The sequence below is a fragment of the Salmo salar genome, chromosome 16 (assembly GCF_965601325.2).
Source record: "Salmo salar chromosome 16, fSalSal1, whole genome shotgun sequence".
Taxonomy (NCBI): Eukaryota; Metazoa; Chordata; class Actinopteri; order Salmoniformes; family Salmonidae; genus Salmo; species Salmo salar.
The window spans coordinates 40,220,725-40,242,649 of NC_138306.1; the positions used below are offsets into that span (position 1 = coordinate 40,220,725).

The 21,925-nt window shown below is 43.3% G+C and overlaps 1 protein-coding gene across 1 annotated transcript; it reads left to right on the plus strand.

The window, feature by feature from the left end:
* The first annotated feature begins 162 nt into the window (after window positions 1-162).
* LOC106573593 (mitochondrial coenzyme A transporter SLC25A42) lies at window positions 163-11,846 on the plus strand. The gene is made up of 8 exons (XM_014148761.3): window positions 163-441; window positions 917-1,066; window positions 7,969-8,068; window positions 8,863-8,888; window positions 9,280-9,446; window positions 9,685-9,801; window positions 9,994-10,145; window positions 10,263-11,846. Exons 2-8 carry the CDS (start codon window positions 986-988, stop codon window positions 10,586-10,588), a joined length of 969 nt encoding a protein of 322 aa, XP_014004236.1. The 5' UTR covers window positions 163-441; window positions 917-985; the 3' UTR covers window positions 10,589-11,846.
* Window positions 11,847-21,925: the final 10,079 nt, after the last annotated feature.

Genomic DNA, 21,925 nt, shown 5'->3' on the forward strand with positions numbered 1-21,925 from the left:
AGCACCATGTCACTCTCGCGTGTTTTCGACTACAAGCGAGATCTTTGTTTTTGAACACATCTATGGTACTTGTAGTCCAAAACAAGTACGTGCCGTGATAATCTATATTTGTAGTCCAAAACAAGTACGTGCCGTACGTGCTATAATAATCTCGTGAGCGAGAAAAACTCCAATAATTTTTAGGCAGACAACACCTAGAATTAAACCACCGCCTGTCTCAGTTTGGGAGAATCGTCAACCTTGTCAAAACCTCGTCAACGGTGTGAAAGACTGACAAATAGACAGCGGTGTTGCAAAACCACAGAGATTGACCCAACAACAGCAAACAAACAAGGAAATGTGGACAGAAGACGACAGTAGAGTTAACCATTGAATGTGAAATAATTTGGAAGATTTGCCGGATCTTCATCAAACACACACACACAGTAAACCAGATTTAAGGTGAGGGAATTGGTATGCGCATTCATTTCAGCCTGGTGTGCAGCAATGTTTACATTTTCCTTGCATTGATTGATTATGATAATAATATTGAGTACTTATGTCACTCTGAATCCCTATATTACTTAATTGTAATACATCTCTTAAATAGGTAGCTCCAGTTTAGATCCCAGTAATATGGATATCTTCCATCCAGATGTATATATCGTAGAGTTGAATAAACTCAGCTATATAAAATGTACATATATTAAATGTGAAGCTATAAATTGATTATAATGGGTCATTTCGATTTACTGTTTTACAAGTAAAATGTATGATATTATGTATTTATATTTGGCCACATCTAATGCTTTGCAAGTATAGAAGTTGATACATTTCCAATAACTGTATTTAACAGCACATTTAATGATGGTCACACACAGCTCATCTATGAAGTGGGAGGGTTTGTTGTTTATCACTATTTGTATGTCTCCTGCAGTGGATTGTCTGGTGCTGGCTGACTGATTGTCATAGATAGGCCTACTGGTTGTTGTGGTCAAGGGCACACATGGCCCATACAGTGCAGGACCACCAGAGAGCACTGCCCCAGGCTGCAGTTCTGTCTCTCCCTCCCTCCAGCCATGCTAAAGTGAGTCCCCCTCAGCCCCCAGCCCCTACCTCTGGGGTTTCCCCTGAAGCAGAGTTGCATTTGACAGTTGTGGCTGCTTTGCGTGATGTATTGTTGTCTCTACCTTCTTGCCCTTTGTGCTGTTGTCTGTGCCCAATAATGTTTGTACCCTGTTTTGTGCATCTACCATGTTGTGCTGCTGCCATGTTGTGTTGCTACCATGTTGTTGTTATGTTGTGTTTCTACCATGCTGTGTTGTCATGTGTTGCTGCGCTGCTATGTTGTTGTCTTAGTTCTCTCTTTATGTAGTGTTGTGTTGTCTCTCGTCATGATGTGTGTTTTGTCCTATATTTTTATTTTATTTATATTTTTAATCCCAGCCCCCATCCCCACATGAGGCCTTTTGCCTTTTGGTAGGCCGTCATTGTAAATAAGAATTCGATCTTAACTGACTTGCCTAGTTGTTAAATAAACTAATTCCAGTCAGTCAGGCAGGCCTACATACCACATAACTGTTTATAGCAGGATCATGCAGGTCAGGACCATACAGCTGAAGGCTGCCAAACATGTTTACCACAACAGCCAGTAAGTAACCTTGGGGTAGCATGGGAGATCCTGGCACATGGGTAATGTGGCCAAAGTGGACTAGACTAGATCTTTATTTATTGCTAAGTAGTACATAATGGCACTGGCAACATTAGTCATCACCACTGTTTTGCAAATTCTTCAATTGCCCAAGAGAGCAACAAAGAGCAGTACAGAAGTTGGTCAAGTCAAAACTTGCCAGCCTATGCATTGCTGCTGGGCTCCTTGCAAATTCCCAGTGTGGCCTCAAAATGTGTGTCTCCCCCTGCATCCCAAACACACCGTATCAGGGAATTGATTGGTTCCAAGTAGCTTTTACAGCCTCCAAACACACCCTGACTCTTGACTGTCTCTAAGCAAAGGGGTCACCGTCAACGCTGATACAGACGACTGACACACACACACACATACATACATAAACACAACACATACTCAGATGTAGCTGCTTTTCTTGAAGCATCTAGGTCCAGCTAAGGGCTTATCTCCACCTTTAGTTAGAGGGAGGGAAAAGCTGTTTGCACGTGTATATTTGCCATTCTCTATCTGGGTTATAATGGGAGTGCTGTGCATGAAAGTAGCCTACAAGATACAACGACATCATGGTGCATTACTACTCTGTATTATGACTAAGAACATATTGTGGCGCAGCGGTCTAAGGGACTGCATCTCAATGCTAGAGTCGTCACTACAGACCCTGGTTTGATTCCAGGCTGTATCACAAACGGCCGTGATTGGGAGTCCCATAGGGTGGCGCACAATTGGCCCAGCGTCGTCTGGGTGTAACGGATTGGCAGTCGTGGTGAAGGAATGTGGCACAGGAAGCAGCGAGCACAGGGTAGTGGCGTATTTAATGTACACTCACTCAAACAAAATACTCCCAAACACAGGGGAGAAAATACACACGGCGTAAAATAGCACCGACACGAACATGAGCCGTCACAATAGAAATAATCCCGCACAACACGGAAGCGGACCAGCTAACATAAATAGCCCCGCTAATTAACCAAACTAAACACAGGTGCACAAAACCAAAAAGAAGGGAAAACCAAAAAGAGAATCAGTGGTAGCTAATAGGCCGGTGACGACGACCGCCGAGCGCCACCCGAGCAGGAGGGGGCGCCACCGTCGGTGGGAATCGTGAAAGTACCCCCCTCCTGACGCGCGGCTCCCGCAGCGCGCCGACACCGGCCTCGAGGACAACCCGGGGGGAGAGGCGCAGGGCGATCCGGACGGAGGCGATGGAAATCCTTCAACATGGATGGGTCCAAGACGTCCTCCGCCGGCACCCAGCACCTCTCCTCCGGGCCGTACCCCTCCCAGTCCACGAGGTACTGCAGGCCCCTCGCCCGGCGTCTCGAGTCCAGAATGGCCCGTATGCTGTACGCCGGGGACCCCCCGATGTCCGGAGGGGGTGGAGGGACCTCCGGCACCTCACCTTCCTGCAGGGGACCAGCTACCACCGGCCTGAGGAGAGACACATGAAATGAGGGGTTAATACGGTAATAGGAAGGGAGTTGTAACCGATAACACACCTCAGGACTTTAAAGGGCCCCACACACTGCGGCCCCAGCTTCCGGCAGGGCACGCGGAGGGGCAGGTTCCGGGTCGAGAGCCAGACCCTGTCTCCCGGTACGAACACGGGTGCTTCACTGCGGTGGCGGTCAGCACTCCTCTTCTGCCTTCCACTGGCCTCCTTCAGGGAGTCCTGGACGGCTCTCCAGGTCTCCTTGGAGTGCTGTACCCAGTCCTCCACCGCAGGAGCTTTGGTCTGGCTCCGGTGCCATGGTGCCAGGACCGGCTGGTAACCCAAAACACACTGAAAGGGTGACATGTTAGTAGAGGAGTGGCGAAGTGAGTTCTGGGCTAACTCAGCCCAGGGAATGTACCTCGCCCACTCCCCTGGCCGGTCCTGGCAATACGACCTCAGAAACCTGCCCACCTCCTGGTTCACCCTCTCCGCCTGCCCATTGCTCTCGGGGTGAAAACCGGAGGTCAAACTGACCGAGACCCCCAGCCGCTCCATAAACGCCCTCCAGACCCTGGATGTGAACTGGGAACCTCGATCAGAGACAATGTCCTCCGGCACCCCGTAGTGCCAGAAGACGTGGGTAAATAGGGCCTCCGCAGTCTGCAGGGCCGTAGGGAGACCGGGCAATGGGAGGAGACGGCAGGACTTAGAGAACCGATCCACAACCACCAGAATCGCAGTGTTCCCCTGAGAGGGGGGAAGATCTGTCAAGAAATCTATAGACAGGTGCGACCATGGCCGTTGTGGAACGGGGAGGGCCTGTAACTTCCCTCTCGGTAGATGCCTAGGAGCCTTACTCTGAGCGCACACCAAACAGGAAGAGACATAGGACCTCACGTCCTTAGCCAAGGTGGGCCACCAGTACTTCCCCCTGAGACTCCGCACTGTCCTCGCCACACCAGGATGACCCGCAGTAGGTAGCGTGTGCGCCCATCGAATCAAACGATCACGAACACCGAGCGGCACATACATGCGACCCACGGGAACCTGCGCAGGCGCAGGTTCCAACACTAATGCCCGCTCGATGTCCGCGTCCAACTCCCATACCACCGGTGCCACCAGCCTAGACGCTGGAATGATGGGAGTTGGATCGATGGGCCGGTCCTCCGTGTCATAGAGACGGGACAGCGCGTCGGCTCTAGTGTTAAGGGAACCCGGTCTATAGGAGATAGTGAACCTAAACCGGGCGAAGAACATGGCCCACCTTGCCTGACGCGGATTCAGTCTCCTCGCTGCCCGGATGTACTCCAGGTTTCGGTGGTCGGTCCAGATGAGAAAGGCGTGTTTAGCCCCCTCAAGCCAGTGCCGCCACACCCTCAAAGCATTTACCACCGCTAGCAACTCCCTGTCCCCCACATCATAGTTACGCTCCGCCGAACTGAGCTTCTTCGAAAAGAAAGCGCAGGGGCGGAGTTTCGATGGCGTACCCGAGCGCTGTGATAGCACGGCACCCACCCCAGCCTCGGATGCGTCCACCTCCACTATGAATGCTAGAGACGGGTCCGGGTGCGCCAACACGGGTGCGTCGGTGAACAGGGTCTTCAACTTCTTGAAGGCTCCGTCCGCCTCCGTCGACCATCGCAAACGCACCGGCCCCCCCTTCAGCAGTGAGGTAATGGGAGCCGCTACCTGGCCAAAACCCCGGATAAACCTCCGGTAGTAATTGGCAAAGCCTAAGAACCGCTGCACTTCCTTCACCGTGGTTGGAGTCGGCCAATTACGCACGGCCTTAACGCGGTCACACTCCATCACCACCCCCGTGGTGGAAATGCGATAACCGAGAAAGGAAACGGCTCGTTTGGAAAACACACATTTCTCAGCCTTAACGTATAGTTCATGCTCCAGCAGTCTACCAAGCACCTTGCGCACCAGGGACACATGCGCGGAGCGGGTGGCGGAATATATCAGAATGTCATCGATATAGACAAACACGCCCTGCCCGTGCAGGTCCCTGAGAATCTCGTCAACAAAGGATTGAAAGACGGCTGGAGCATTTTTCAACCCATACGGCATGACGAGGTACTCATAATGGCCCGAAAGCGGCGGGTGAACTCTGGATAATGGTCCCTCGCCGAGTCTGGGCCATTCCTGACCGCATTAGCCCACTCCAGAGCTCGGCCCGTCAGGCAGGAAACGAGGGCACTCACGCTCTCCTCTCCTGAGGGAGCAGGTCTGACGGTGGCCAGGTACAGCTCGAGCTGGAGCAGAAATCCCTGGCACCCAGCCGCCGCCCCATCATACTCCCTTGGGAGCGCCAAACGAAGCGCGCCTGAGCCAGACGTAGTGGGAGGAGGAGGTGGCTGCATCGGAGGAGCCGGAGGTGGAGAGAGGAGACCACTTCTCTCCCATCGGTCCATCCTCTCCATCATCTGGTCCATCGCGGATCCTATGCAGTGGAGGACCGTAGTGTGTTGGAGGACGCGTTCCTCCATCGAGGGGACAGGGGTGGCCGCTGCTCCTGCTGATTCCATGCCTTTTCGTGGTGCGGAATTCTGTAACGGATTGGCAGTCGTGGTGAAGGAATGAGGCACAGGAAGCAGCAAGCACAGGGTAGTGGCGTATTTAATGTACACTCACTCAAACAAAATACTCCCAAACACAGGGGAGAAAATACACACGGCGTAAAATAGCGCCGACACGAACATGAGCCGTCACAATAGAAATAATCCCGCACAACACGGAAGCGGACCAGCTAACATAAATAGCCCCGCTAATTAACCAAACTAAACACAGGTGCACAAAACCAAAAAGAAGGGAAAACCAAAAAGAGAATCAGTGGTAGCTAATAGGCCGGTGACGTCGAGCGCCACCTGAGCAGGAGGGGGCGCCACCGTCGGTGGGAATCGTGACACTGGGTTAGGGTTTGACTGGGGTAGGCCATCATTGTAAATACGAATTTGTTCTTAACTGACTTGCCTAGTTAAATAAAATAAATATATATTTTATTTTATTTATTAGTTATACAATTTTAAATATTGATTACTGCACTGTTGGGTAAAGGTCACAAATTAAGCATTTCACTGTACTTCTGCATGTGACAATAAAACTTGAACATGAAGAAATGTATAAATGGTGGAGAGGTTTACTATAGTCTACTGTAAAGTGGGTTAGGAATCTTCAGAAAGACAGTTCAGATTACACTCTGGCAGTCCAAGCACATGAGAAACCTTAACACCTCTTACATCTAGACGTTCCGCTAGCGGAACACCTGCTCCAATAGCCAATGATGGGCGTGGCGCGAATTACAAATTCCTCAAAAATACAAAAACGTCCATTTTTCAAACATATGACTATTTTACACCATTTTAAAGACAAGACTCTCCTTTATCTAACCACACTGTCCGATTTCAAAAAGGCATTACAACGAAAGCAAAACATTAGATTATGTCAGCAGAGTACCCAGCCAGAAATAATCAGACACCCATTTTTCAAGCTAGCATATAATGTCACATAAATCCAAACCACAGCTAAATGCAGCACTAACCTTTGATGATCTTCATCAGATGACACCCCTAGGACATTATGTTATACAATACATGCATGTTTTGTTCAATCAAGTTCATATTTATATCAAAAACCAGCTTTTTACATTAGCATGTGACGTTCAGAACTAGCATACCCCCCGCAAACTTCCGGTGAATTTACTAAATTACTCACGATAAACGTTCACAAAAAACATAACAATTATTTTAAGAATTATAGATACAGAACTCCTCTATGCACTCGCTATGTCCGATTTTAAAATAGCTTTTCGGTGAAAGCACATTTTGCAATATTCTAAGTAGATAGCCCGGCATCACAGGGCTAGCTATTTACACACCCACCAAGTTTAGCACTCACCAAAGTCAGATTTACTATAAGAAAAATGTTATTACCTTTGCTGTTCTTCGTCAGAATGGACTCCCAGGACTTCTACTTCAATATCAAATGTTGGTTTGGTCCCAAATAATCCATAGTTATATCCAAATAGTGGCGTTTGGTTTGTGCGTTCAAGACACTATCCGAAAGGGTAAATAAGGGTTACGCGTTTCGTGACAAAAAAATTCGAAATATTCCATTACCGTACTTCGAAGCATGTCAACCGCTGTTTAAAATCAATTTTTATGCCATTTTTTCTCGTAAAAAAGCGATAATATTCCGACCGGGAAAGCGTGTTTACGTTCAAAGAGAGAGAAAGTAAAAACATGGGATCCCCTCGTGCACGAGCCTCAGTCTGATGGCCCTCTGATCGACCACCATCCAAACGTGCTAAAGTTTTTCAGCCAGCGGCTGGAATTACATCATTCAGCTTTTTCCCGGGTTCTGAGAGCCTATGGGAGCCGTAGGAAGTGTCACGTTACAGCAAAGATCCTACATTTTCTTTAAACAGAGCCAAGAAGCCCAAGGAATGGTCAGAGAGGGTACTTCCTGTTTGGAATCTTCTCAGGTTTTTGCCTGCCATATGAGTTATGTTATACTCACAGACACCATTCAAACAGTTTTAGAAACTTTAGGGTGTTTTCTATCCAAAGCCAATAATTATATGCATATTCTAATTTCTGGGCAGGAGTAATAATCAGATTAAATCGGGTACGTTTTTTATCCGGCCGTGAAAATACTGCCCCCTAGCCATAACAGGTTAAGCCTACATGTGTTTCCATCTGATACCTTTAGCCTATATCTGCAGCCAGTGATAATGCCATGTTAGAGTCTCCATTACTGCAGGGGTGTGAGTTATGGAGTATGTTTTTGACTGATATCGTTTCAAAGTGTGTTTGTCTTTAGTGTCCTGTGTGAAGTTGAGTACTCAGTGTTTTTTTTCTGTGTGCAGAGATTGACAGTGTTGGACACCCTGCTATGTGGAGCGTTCGCAGGTGCTGTGGCCAAAACAGTCATAGCCCCCCTGGACAGAACCAAGATCATCTTCCAAGGTAAGTCCATTTCTCTGGAAGAACATGCATTAGGAATACAAAGTAGGGGTTCCCTTCGGAAATACTTATTTGATTGTTAGTATCTTTACCAGTTATTATGCCTTAATACATATTTCATGGTTAGTATCTTTACCAGTTATTATGCCTTAATACATATTTCATGGTTAGTATCTTTACCAGTTATTATGCCTTAATACTTATTTCAATGGTTAGTATCTTTACCAGTTATTATGCCTTAATACATATTTCACTGGTTAGTATCTTTACCAGTTATTATGCCTTAATACATATTTCATGGTTAGTATCTTTACCAGTTATTATGCCTTAATACTTATTTCATGGTTAGTATCTTTACCAGTTATTATGCCTTAATACTTATTTAATGGTTAGTATCTTTACCAGTTATTATGCCTTAATACATATTTCATGGTTAGTATCTTTACCAGTTATTATGCCTTAATACTTATTTAATGGTTAGTATCTTTACCAGTTATTATGCCTTAATACTTATTTAATGGTTAGTATCTTTACCAGTTATTATGCCTTAATACTTATTTAATGGTTAGTATCTTTACCAGTTATTATGCCTTAATACTTATTTAATGGTTAGTATCTTTACCAGTTATTATGCCTTAATACATATTTCATGGTTAGTATCTTTACCAGTTATTATGCCTTAATACATATTTCATGGTTAGTATCTTTACCAGTTATTATGCCTTAATACTTATTTCATTCTTAGCATCTTTACCAGTTATTATGCCTTAATACTTATTTTCCTCCTCCTACTTTAGTGTCCTCACAAAGATTCTCTGCTAAGGTGAGTCTATTACAAGTCTCCTATATAACTTGCATTACACTAAATAAAGATGTACTTGATGTTTAGTATGCATGCTGCCATAAGGGTGAATCCTAACTTCCACTTAAATAATAAATCCACCTAGTCTCCCATTGACTTCAATGCATGACTAAGTGAAAAAGTTAGGATTTGCCCCAAGGTGTATTGAGTTAGTGTTAAAGGGATACTACGCTTCAGCCCTTGTTCTACTTACCCAGGGTCAGATGAATTAGTGGATACCATTTTTATGTCTCTGTGTCCAGTATGAAGGAAGTTAGCGGTAGTTTCGTGGGCGAATGCTAACCAGCATTAGCGCAATGACTGGAAGTCTACAGGTACAGTAGCATTGTTGTGTTGCTGTGTGTGCCCCCAGGAAGCCTTCAGACTCATATATTGTACCTATATGAAAGATGGCTTCCTCAGCCTGTGGAGGGGCAACTCTGCCACCATGGTGCGGGTCATCCCCTACGCTGCCATCCAGTTCTGCTCCCATGACCAGTACAAGGGAATACTGGGGAGATACTACGGCTTCCAGGGAAAGTGAGTAGAGTGTAAAGTGTAAAGTGTAAAGAATCACAAATACACACACTGTTTAATGAAGCACCATTTGACCTCTGGTGGTCTCCATCAGTCTCCAAACTAACCCTTCAGTGATCGTTCTTGAACAGAACAAACCATTTTCTCTACTGTGACAATTCCTAATAATACAATGATACGCATTCATTGTAGAAAACATAGATGTTCTGTAACGTGATGGAATCCATCTTGTCTTTTTCAGAGCCTTGCCTCCTTTTCCACGTTTCCTGGCAGGATCATTGGCTGGCACCACGGCGGTCATGCTCACCTATCCCCTGGACATGGTGCGGGCCAGGATGGCGGTGACGCCCAGGCAAATGTAAGGCACTCCGATAACGCACGTCATTTTTTATCTTTGACTGTAAAAACATACCTGCATGTGGCTCCCCTTTGCACACTTGTTCAGTGTTCAACAGGCATGTGCTGTAAGTTAGTATAGGTCATATTACTATCCTAATCAATATCCTTATAGGTTAATATCCTTCTCTTATCGTTCTTGTTTCGGTTGCAGGTACAGCAACATCATGCACATTTTTGTGCGCATCACGCAGGAGGAGGGCATAAAGACCTTGTACAGAGGCTTCTGCCCGACCATCTTGGGAGTGATCCCGTACTCAGGAATCACTTTCTTCACATACGAGACCCTCAAGAAACTGCATGCAGGTACAGACTTTAAAAAAATTATAATTATCTTTATTGGATAATCAACTTTTTAGTGAAGGGCTGAGATTCACTTAAATTGATCCCTCTCTTTCTATCTCCTCCCATCCCTCTCCCCAGAGAGAACTAGGCGGTCCCAGCCGTACTCTTACGAGCGTTTGGCGTTCGGTGCGTGCGCCGGCCTGATCGGCCAGTCGGCCTCTTACCCGCTGGACATGGTTCGCCGACGCATGCAGACGGCCGGGGTGACGGGCCAACAGTACGGCAGTGTCCTGGGCACCATGAAGACGATCGTGGTGCAGGAAGGGGGGGTGCGTGGACTCTACAAGGGCCTCAGTATGAACTGGATCAAAGGGCCAATCGCTGTGGGTGTCAGCTTCACCACCTTTGACCTTATGCACAACCTCCTGCACAAGATGCACCAGCTGGGATACTTCACACACTGAGCCAGCAGGGGGAGCCAGAGGAGAAGCTCACTGTTGGGACTAGTCATTCGCTCACAGGGACTAGCAGGGGCGCAACTTTCACTGGGGACAGGGGGACATGTCCCCCCCATTCTGAAATTGCATGTTTGTCCCCCCGAGTTTTATCATTGGATTGTGATATAAAATGAGGCAACGGTGTGCTTTAGGACCATGTTGACGCCTCCGAGCAGTCGGGTAGGCTGTTTGGAGTGTTTATCTGACTGGATTTTTAAAAAAGTACAAAAAATATGTCCCCTGCACTTCTAAAACCAAATTTGCGCCCCTGGCGACTAGAATGGCAATAATATACCACATCTGTCTACTCACGATATGGATCCTCTCAGTAGGCCTATGCACTCTACATGTCAAATAGGAATTCTAAGGAGAGGGTGGTACTGGACAGACAGGACGCACATCTGTATTAAGCACGCACAGCCAGACCCCCACTCCTGATGTTGATGGATGGAGTGTCTGCGCTAGGACCAAAATAAGTGTCCTCAAACTGGGTAGATGTGTGCAGATGTTTGCAATATGAGAGGTATGACAATGTGAAAAAGAAAATGTTTCGAGGCCTGATCTTTGTTTGAGATTGGGGTATTATGTTGGCAAGGACACATTTTAAAGGCCCAACGCAGCTGTTTTTATATCAATATCAAATCATTTGGGTAACAATTGAGTACCTTAATGTAATATATTTCTATTATAATGGGCAAATATAGCTTTTTAGCAAAAAAATATTTCTCACGAAGAAGTTAGTTTGGACTGTCTGTTAGTGGTCTGAGTGGGGAGGGGAAAACTGAAAACTAACTGTTATTGGCAGAGAGGTTTGGAACTGTCTTTGTTATTATTGGTCTATTAACTAATTTACTGCATGTTAATTTGAGCATGGAAAGCCAAAACTCCGGCCCATGCAAACCTGCTGATTAGAAATTCCTGTGTAGATTATGGCTGGTTGGTAAACATTCAGAAAATAACACTGATCACATTTTCACACTTCTGTAGTGTTAGTTTCATCAGCTGTTGTACAATATGATATAAAACACAGGAAAAACAGAACTGTACTTGAATTAAAATTTATTTTTTCATAACAGTATCTCTATTTGTCCATAAGGTGGAGCCAAGTGATCAGCAAGCTGAAAGCTGGCCTATACTAGAGTGAAATATTCTAGTTAAGTATGCTGAAAAGTCAAGTCATAATTGCTTTGCCTAAAATAAAATGGGCAAAATTCTAGATCATTTATAGTGTTTGGTTTCAAAATCTGTAATTTTATTTGATTTATTTGATATATTTTGATATATATTTGAGTCTATCCTTACGGCTATACCTCAGACGGTGCAGCCACAGAGAGACAGTGGGTTGATGTAAATCAGCATCACTAGTTGTCAGAATCCGCTGGTGAACCTCAGGTTAGCCCCCGATGGGACATAGTTCAGCTTCTGATTACACCCTGCCTTACCTTGACCTTCACACTGGTCACTGTGGGGTTTGAGTAGGATCAGTACTGAAACGATACCTTTTTACACATTTATATACCCACTAATGTGCAGAACAAATCCTCTCACACAAACACTTTCTATTTTATTTCATACATTTTTTATTTTCAATATACTGGTTGGATTTCCTACATATTACTATGTCAATGTAGTTGAGTGCAAACCCACGCCACTCTTTCTAGTGCCACAGAATATCTGCAGTTTAGTCAAGTCATGCACCATTTTATAGAGTTTTCAACCTTGAGTTCTTTCTTTGATATAAATGTTTTTATTCCCCAAAGCTTTTTACCAAAGCTTAACAATTATGAGTCAACCTGTGAGGTGGCACAATGTCAGGTCTGAACTGAATTGGCACTTCACTTAAGGGCATACCCGCACAAGCACAGATAACCATTGAAGATATCTCAACTCATTTTAGGAGATTAAAAAAACACAATTTTAAAACAACAATGTTAGTAGTCCCTTAAATTACCAGGCAATTCCAGGTGCTCCTACCCAAATGTTACTATTACTTTCTGAACAGCTAAATAATACCTTCACAGTGTCATATCTTGCAATATTTTATTCGACAAATGCATTTGCTTCAGTGTGCTTTGGCCAGTCAGTACACTCTATGTATTGCTCATGCTCCTCAAAGTATTGTGTGGCGATATTGTGCCCAATGTGGAGTGATAGTGCCACCTAACCCCCCTTCTGTGGCCAGTTAATGATACACACCAGTGGGTGTGATCCTGGGTGTCTGCTGCCACCTGACAGACCAACTGACCGACCACTTGGCTGGAGAGAGGACCCTGTGTCTCTGCTTCTCAGCCTTTCTGCCTCAAACTCATCCTCCCTTTCTCTGACCTTGTCTCTCTGCCTCCCTGCCTTTCTCCCTTCCTCCCTCCCTGTCTCTCTTCCTCGTCCTGCCTGTCTCTCTGCCTCCCTGTCTCTCTGCCTCCCTGTCTTTCTGCCTCTCTGCCTTCCTTCCTCCATGTCTCTTTGTCTCTCTGTCTTTCTGCCTCCCTCTCTCTGTCTCTCTGCCTCTCAGCCTCCATGCCTTCCTCTCTGTCTCTCTCCCTCCCTATCACTCTCCATCCCTGTCTCTCTGCCTCCCTGTCTCTCTGCCTCCCTGTGTCTCTGCCTCCCTCCCTCCTTCTGCCCGTGACCTTGACTGTGAATTCTGGGATACCCTGCCACCCAACAGTGAGCAGCCAACCTGGTACCGCCATAATCTAAACAATAGAACTGTGCAATAAAATAGACAGAGGGGGCCTGGGATTGTGAGAGTGGGACGGAGACAGAGATTCATGTTGGAGGCGCGGTTGCCATAGGTACCTGGAACCGTGCCAGAGAGGAGAGCAATGCATTTGCATGTATTCAAATCTTGCATGAATAATTAACTATCCAGCCCTGGAACGCAGGCAGCAAACAATGGCAGTTTAAACATCTGCACCCTGGTCCTCTTTCCCCTTGTATCCCATGGCTGTGTGGGAGAGGTGAGGAGGTTATACTGGGAGGTATGCTGCTTGGAAATGCATTTGATTTGAATGTGTTAAGATGGAGGATACATGTCTGGTTAATATTGTTTCCCACATAATAATACAACTGCTGTGGGTGCCTTTCCAGGTGAAGGTGCATTGGGTGCACCGCGATCCCTCAAAAACAATCAGATTTTGACACATGCCACATTACCAGGTTTAGATGTTTAGGAATACAATGAAAAATGGAGCAATGTGAAACAGTTCACTTTGAGCTCCTACCCAGACAAGAGCGTACTGGCTCAGTAGAGGGGTAGAATATGGCTGCCCATCAGTGCAGTCAGACAACCCTGTGGCACTGCAAAGGCATTCTGGGTAAGATCCTGCTGCAGTCACTTTGATAGCCAGCCACTGTCAGGTTCACACGCGCCCGTTCCGACAGTAGCTTTCATAAATTCCACCGCATTAAAATGCCTAGAAAGACATTATGGGGACATAAATAGCCTTGTAAACGTATCCAGTTAAAACCCTCTAAAACAGCAAAAAGGACAGCGACAAAAAATATAAAATCATCATAACACACAAGACAATAAAGCCTCAGTCAGGAATGTACGATCAATCAATCCCTTCATTCACACAGGCAATATTCTCAAGTGTTATAGAATGTGCCTCCCCCACTGCCCCAGCCCACTCTCCCTACCTCAGTCTTGTTAATTTTATAAGATACAGCATATTGCCACTTATCATCTGGCAGTGTTGTAAAAGCACTGAGGTCACTGCATTACGGAGCTGCTGGGCTCAATACTTCCATTAGAGGGAGTGTTCAGGCTACGCTGGGCTCCATACCACTGCTCCAAGTGCATGGGAGGGGCCACACTCACAAATGGAAACTCCCTCACTAGTCTACCACTAAACCACACATACATCTAGTTATATACCCCCAATCACTCTTTCATTTTTTATTTCCCTCTCTCCCTCTCTCTGATGCATGCATGCATGAAAACACACACACACACACACACACACACACACACACACACACACACACACACACACACACACACAAACAGGATTCAATAGGACTCCTATACACATTTCAACTTGAAGCCCTCAGAGGCAGCATATCTATTTGCATAGTTGTGTAACTCCTAAATAAAAGTTGAAAGAAAACTATTATTTTATCAAATCACAATCAAACAATGATTTAATAACATTCAGCTTATTTGCTGCAAAAGATGAGGGTAACTGTACGTCACTGCCTCTGCAAAAAGGAGGGAAAAAGAGTAACCAGTAAGAAAAGATATTGGGGTGCATCGCTAGGCCATGAAAAGTTGAACACATGCTTTGACTGGGTGGCGGTGGCGTAAAGGAAATGGAATAAGTTAGAGTGCATTCATTCCCAATCGTAAATGTGCTGTTGATGGAGTAGCTTTGCATCTGACCTCCCTTCCCTCCTCCCACTTCCCTCCCAGGCTCTCTGCTTCTCTCCTCCCAGTCTCTCTCCTCCCAGCCTCTCTCCTCCCAGCCTCTCTCCTCCCAGCCTCTCTCCCCTCCAGCTTCTCTCCTCCCAGCCTCTCTCCTCCCAGCCTCTCTCCCCTCCAGCCTCTCTCCTCCCAGCCTCTCCCCTCCAGCCTCTCTCCTCCCAGCCTCTCTCCTCCCAGCCTCTCTCCCCTCCAGCCTCTACTCTACTATAAAATGTTGCTGCACCATTGTTTCCCCATATGTCCTTGTGTCTCTGTTGACAGAGTATAGACAGAGGTTTACTCCTCGGCGATGAGTGGCAATCTGCCCTGCCTACTGTATTAAGATGGGGACCATTTTAAACAGCCATGTATTTTCAGAGGGGGATGGTCGGTGCATCAGGCAGACTTTGCATGAGAAAAGCCGGGGTCCTGTGAACCTTCTGCTCCCTGCGTCCACATTCAATAGCTCCACCATGGTTAGCATGACAAACTGCGCCTCCAAGTTCTCAGACTTTCTTGAACACACCCCTATCCCCCACTCCGCACTCCTCAACCCTCTTGTCCCTCCCCTGCACCCCACTTGCACCTCCTTGCACCCTCTGGGCTGAGCTTGTTCTTTTCATTAGTTGTCTGGGCCAACAAGTCCATAGGGTTAGGAAGGTGACCCCTACACACAGAGCAGACTCATATATAGATAGTACACTGATTTAAGTGCACGATAATAGAAATAACAACACAGGAAATTAAACATATCCAGTACAACTTTAAAATATCAGATAAAAAAAAAAAAACATAAAGTAAAGAAAAATGTACTGGCCTGGCCAAGATATAGACAGATATTCTTGCATATAACCACAAATTGATATCAGTGCAATTTACTCTGAAGCACTGTACAGTAACACTGTGATTATGAACATTACAGATCTTAATACAAATACATATAAACAAGGTTACTGTGTGAGGCAATTCATTTTGATCTATAATGAGTCCATTGTGTGTTGTTTTTTAATATAAATGGCAGTTTTGATAAAGACTAATACAAAGGTTGGTATGGATGGCAGTTTGTTATTGATGATGTCATAAACACTGGACATTTTCCCGGGAGGGATATTACTGTTCTGTAAGCACGTATTCACATGAGGAGCAATGCCTACCTTTTCCTAATGAAAAAAACTAAACTTGGAAATAAAAAGACCCTGGCTGGTCAGAATGGGATAATCTCCTTCTATCTTTCAGGCCAGGGCCCAGGGCCTCTCCCATATTCTGTTATTATAAATGTGGCTGTGTTTCATTTTATCTGCCAAACCCCAATAGACTGTAGATACTATGCCAACATCCCATGGGTTAAAATACAACAGTTGGACGGTTGTAAAAGGTGTCAATTCAACACATTTTTGCAGGGAAGGAGATTACAATTGTCACACCCTGATCTGTTTCACCTGTCTTTGTGCTTATCTTCACCCCCCCTCCAGGTGTCGCCCATCTTCCCCATTATCTCCAGTGTATTTATACCTGTGTTCTCTGTTTGTCTGTGCCAGTTTGTTTTGTTTCGTCAAGTCTACCAGCATTTTCCCCCGTGCTCCTGGCTTTCTCTAGTTCCTGTTTTCTAGTTTTCCCAGTTTTGACCATTCTGCCTGTCCTAAGCCTGCCTGCTGTTCTGTACCTTGTCACACCACACTGGATTACTGACCTCTGTCTGCCCTGAGCCTGCCTGCCGTTCTGTACCATTTGGACTCTGCTCTGGATTACTGACCTCTGCTTGCCCTTGACCTGTCGTTTGCCTGCCCCCCTGTTTTTGTACTAAACTGTCTGCATCTGGGTCTTCTCCTGAGCCTATTCTGTCAGCACGTATTCACATGAGGAGCAATGCCTACCTTTTCCTAATGAAGAAAACTAAACTTAGAAATAAAAAGACCCTGGCTGGTCAGAATGGGATAATCTCCTTCTATCTTTCAGGCCAGGGCCCAGGGCCTCTCCCATATTCTGTTATTATAAATGTGGCTGTGTTTCATTTTATCTGCCAAACCCCAATAGACAGTTGGATGGTTGTAAAAGGTGTCAATTCAACAAATTCCATTATTCCATTATTACACAGTAGGCTTACTTGAAAATTATACAACAAAACACACAAAAAAAACGCATTACATTTAAATAGATAAATTACATTTTGTTAGTAATGGATAACTGACATAATCGATTGTTACAGCAGTGCGATCCTCACAATGTTACTTTATTATTCTTTAATTCATCTGGCTTATTCATTATTGCATATTCATAATCATACAATTTTGAAGACTTCCTGCATGGAACATGCTGTATTTTTCATAGGTCAGTGGTGTGCTCATGTGAGCTAATTCAACCAATCAGAGGCAGGTGTACTAAGAAAATGGAGGATCAAAATTAGCATTTATATCCAAACTGAAATGGGAGAGGCAATAAGGACACTGCGCTGACCTGCAAAATGACTAACCAACATCTAAAACTGACCCTTACCTTAACCCTAACCTTAAACAAACCCTTAAATCTGACCTTAACCATAACCTAATTTTAACCAATTCTGAAATTAAATATTGGTTTGCAAGTCAGGAGTGTCCTTATAGAATTTTCCAACAGAAATACACAGGAAACAAGCCACGACTCACATCTGAGGCAATAACATGTGGCATTGGAAACTCTTTATACATACACATTTGTATCTGAGGAGTGTTATTTGTTTTGGTTAAATGACATACGTTTATATGTCATATTAGTAGAAACATTATAGATTTGATAAAGGACATTTTTAGAAACGTTTTAATATTGGTTTAACAATGTTATACCTTATAACATAATGCATTTACTACTGATACACTTCATGAATATACGTTTTACAAATATTTTATAGTATGTTTTTCAGACAGTCAAAATTAAATGGAATTTTCTGTACCCTAGAATAAAGCTTTTAACTGTTATAATAAGAAGCGTTTAGCCTCCTTTCCCCTCATTTCATTTTATGAATATAATATACACCTTTAATATTATGAATATAACATACACCTTTAATAGTCTGAATATAATATACACCTTTAATATTCTGAATATAACATACACCTTTAATATTCTGAATAAAATATACACCTTTAATATTCTGAATATTATATACACCTTTAATATTCTGAATATAATATACACCTTTAATATTCTGAATATAATATACACCATTAATAGTCTGAATATAACATACACCTTTAATATTCTGAATATAATATACACCTTTAATATTCTGAATATAATATACACCTTTAATATTATGAATATAACATGCACCTTTAATATTCTGAATATTATATACACCTTTAATATTCTGAATATTATATACACCTTTAATATTCTGAATATAATATACACCTTTAATATTCTGAATATAATATACAGCTTTAATAGTCTGAATATAACATACACCTTTAATATTCTGAATATAATATACAGCTTTAATATTCTGAATATAACATACACCTTTAATATTCTGATAATATAAAGCTTTAATATTCTGAATATAATATACACCTTTAATAGTCTGAATATAACATACACCTTTAATATTCTGAATATAATATCCACCTTTAATATTCTGAATATAATATACACCTTTAATATTCAGAATATAATATACAGCTTTAATATTCAGAATATAATATACAGCTTTAATATTCAGAATATAATATACACCTTTAATATTCTGAATATAATATCCACCTTTAATATTCTGAATATAATATACACCTTTAATATTCTGAATATAATATACAGCTTTAATAGTCTGAATATAATATACACCTTTAATATTCTAAATATAATATACACCTTTAATATTCTGAATATAATATACAGCTTTAATATTCTGAATATAATATACACCTTTAATAGTCTGAATATAAAATACACCTTTAATATTCTGAATATAATATACAGCTTTAATATTCTGAATATAATATACACCTTTAATAGTCTGAATATAAAATACACCTTTAATATTCTGAATATAATATACACCTTTAATAGTCTGAATATAATATACATCATTCCAATAAAAAAGAGAAATTGCCATGTTCATTAATACTTAATCTAATTACTGATAGGATTTTTTTTAATAGGAATTATGTTCTATTTCCTTTGTTTTTCTATTGACTCTTAATTGCTTTAATTGGTCATATGCATGACATAGGCCTGCTTTGTCTACTGCTCTGTCATTGTAAAGGTCATCGGTGTCAGTAATGTTTGGGGTTGTTAGGCACCTACAAACAAACTACCACTACTCACTGGGCAATAGTGCCTCAATTAAAGGACAATGGCCACCCCTAATTCCTTTGATTACAGTCCATAGGACTTTTACTGCCCTGCAGGGAGGAACTGTTTGTTGTCATAGGAAGTCATTGGACAGTGGATAAGAAGCTGGATGGCTAGGTTCGGAACATATGACATATCATAGTAAATGGTAAATAAATGTGAAAATTAATTCAAATAGCATACAACATTTGGTGAAGGTGATTTTGCTCAGAGGAGTTGTGTGTTCATTTTGCTGTCATCCAGTTGTTATTTGATAGCTGAAATTAAAAATATAAAAAATACAGAATGTTTTTCCACATTAGGAAGACAAATGTCAAAACATATTCAAACATACAGCAATTGTAAACCAAGAACAGACATCAACATTGGGTCTTATTTGTGGGATAAGTCATTTGTAGACTTTTTATGGCAAATAACTCTAGCAAGCGTTTAGTGTAACTGTGTGGCTGAAAATTAGTGGACATATTGTAGGTTTTATGCCCCATATAGTGATCAAGTCTGTGTCAGCAAACTTTAGGGGTAATCAGATGTTTTATTGAAGTAAATATAAGTTACATTGACTGGGTCTAGAAAAACTACAGGTATATTTATTCGTTTTTTTGAAATGTTTGCCAACAGACCTCAGAACTGGATAGTGGATAGTGTTGACCCGTTTAGTTGAGTTTAATTTCTCTCACCTTGTTTCTTCACAATAGTCATCATAACTGAAGATATTGATACAGTAATTGCCAATATATTGTTGGTGTTATTTACTATAATTTAAGAATGTTTCCCACCAGGCCCCTGTAGGATGCTTGGCCTGTTCTGTTCTGATGACCCCTCTTCGCCTCACAGGACAGAAACAATGAGAAGCCTTGCCAAATACCTAATGGCAGCCTGGACAGTGAATAGGATGAGGTCTCTGCTGTGTGTGTGTGTGTGTGTGTGTGTGTGTGTGTGTGTGTGTGTGTGTGTGTGTGTGTGTGTGTGTGTGTGTGTGTGTGTGTGTGTGTGTGTGTGTGTGTGTGTGTGTGTGTGTGTGTGTGTGTGTGTGTGTGTGTGTGTGTGTGTTTCCTCCCAGAGAGGGGGGTCACGCCTGTAATCTCCAGAGCAGTGTTTAAGACAGTGCCTTGTAAGGTTGGGTTTATCCCTGGTGAGAGTGAGGGAATCTGTCCAGCTCAGTAAGCATGTATATCAGGCCATCTCACGGCTCACTGGACTCTCCCTGGGTGGGCCCGGGTCAATACCACCACTGCTGACTGGCCGGGCATAATGGGATAATCTCCCTCTTTCTTTCAGGCCAGGGCCTAGGGCCTCCTCTCCTGGTGACTGAGTCACAGCCTTCGGCCATGGCGGCTTGGCTCTAATTTCAGGTCATCCCCAGTCGGGGGGAGACAGGGGCCAGGCGGGCGGCCAGAAGCAGGGGACAGGGAGCCCATTTCAGCCAGAGCACTGGAGCGCACTGGGGGCATTGGGGCATTGCATGAACTGGCTGTTGGGAGAAAACAATAGGAGGTGTGATAACCAATAAACAAGGCCGGGTGTGTGTGTGTGTGTGTGTGTGTGTGTGTGTGTGTGTGTGTGTGTGTGTGTGTGTGTGTGTGTGTGTGTGTGTGTGTGTGTGTGTGTGTGTGTGTGTGTTTGTGTAGCGCTTTCTTCAGCTCCAGCAGCTTGCTTCAACACCCCTTATGCTCACACACACACAGGGAACAAATTGACACCAACAATGTTGGCCACTTGGTTTAACTGTGTGCTCTCTAGTCCTTCAGGGTAACTCTGAGATGATCTGAATAACTACACTCTATCAAAACTACAAATGAGAACTTGTTCTCAACTTGCCTACCTGGTTAAATAAAGGTGAAATAAATAAATAAATAAAATAATGCCAAGAGTGTGCAAAGCTGTCATCAAGGCAAAGGGTGGCTACATCGAAGAATCTCAAATATAAAATATATTTTGATTTGTTGAACACTTTTTTGGTTACTACATGATTCCATATGTGTTATTTCATAGTTTGGGTGTCTTCACTATTTTTCGACAATGTAGAAAATAGTAAAAATAAAGAAAATCCCTTGAATGAGGAGGTGTTCTAAAACTTTTCACCGGTAGTGTGTGACGTTACCCATTTTCAAATTGTATACCTACAGTAAGCCATATACAGTGCCTTCAGAAAGTATTCAGTTCCCTTGACTTTTTCCACATTTTGTTACATTACAGCCTCATTCTAAAATGTATTAAATAAAACAAAGATATCATCAATCTACACACAATACCCCATAATGACAAAGCGAAAACAGATTTTTAGAACTTTTTGCAAATGTAAAAAATTAATTAAATAGAAATACCTAATTTACATATTTATTCCCACCCTTTGCTATGAGACTCAAAATTGAGCTCAGGTGCATCCTGTTTCCATTGATCATCCTTGTGATGTTTCTGCAACTTGATTGGAGTCCACCTGTGGTAAATTCAATTGATTGGACATGATTTGTAAAGGCACACACCTATCTATATCAGGTCCCTGTCACACCCTGATCTGTTTCACCTGTCTTTGTGCTTGTCTCCACCCCCTCCAGGTGTCGCCAATCTTTCTCATT

What these genes read in the sequence shown, in the direction of transcription:
- LOC106573593 (XM_014148761.3), top strand. Translation starts at nt 986, where the DNA reads ATGGCCCATACAGTGCAGGACCACCAGAGAGCACTGCCCCAGGCTGCA. An exon ending in CTCCCTCCAGCCATGCTAAA is followed by an intron (nt 1,067 to 7,968) that starts GTGAGTCCCCCT and finishes TTCTGTGTGCAG; the next exon opens with AGATTGACAGTGTTGGACAC. An exon ending in CACAAAGATTCTCTGCTAAG is followed by an intron (nt 8,889 to 9,279) that starts GTGAGTCTATTA and finishes GTGTGCCCCCAG; the next exon opens with GAAGCCTTCAGACTCATATA.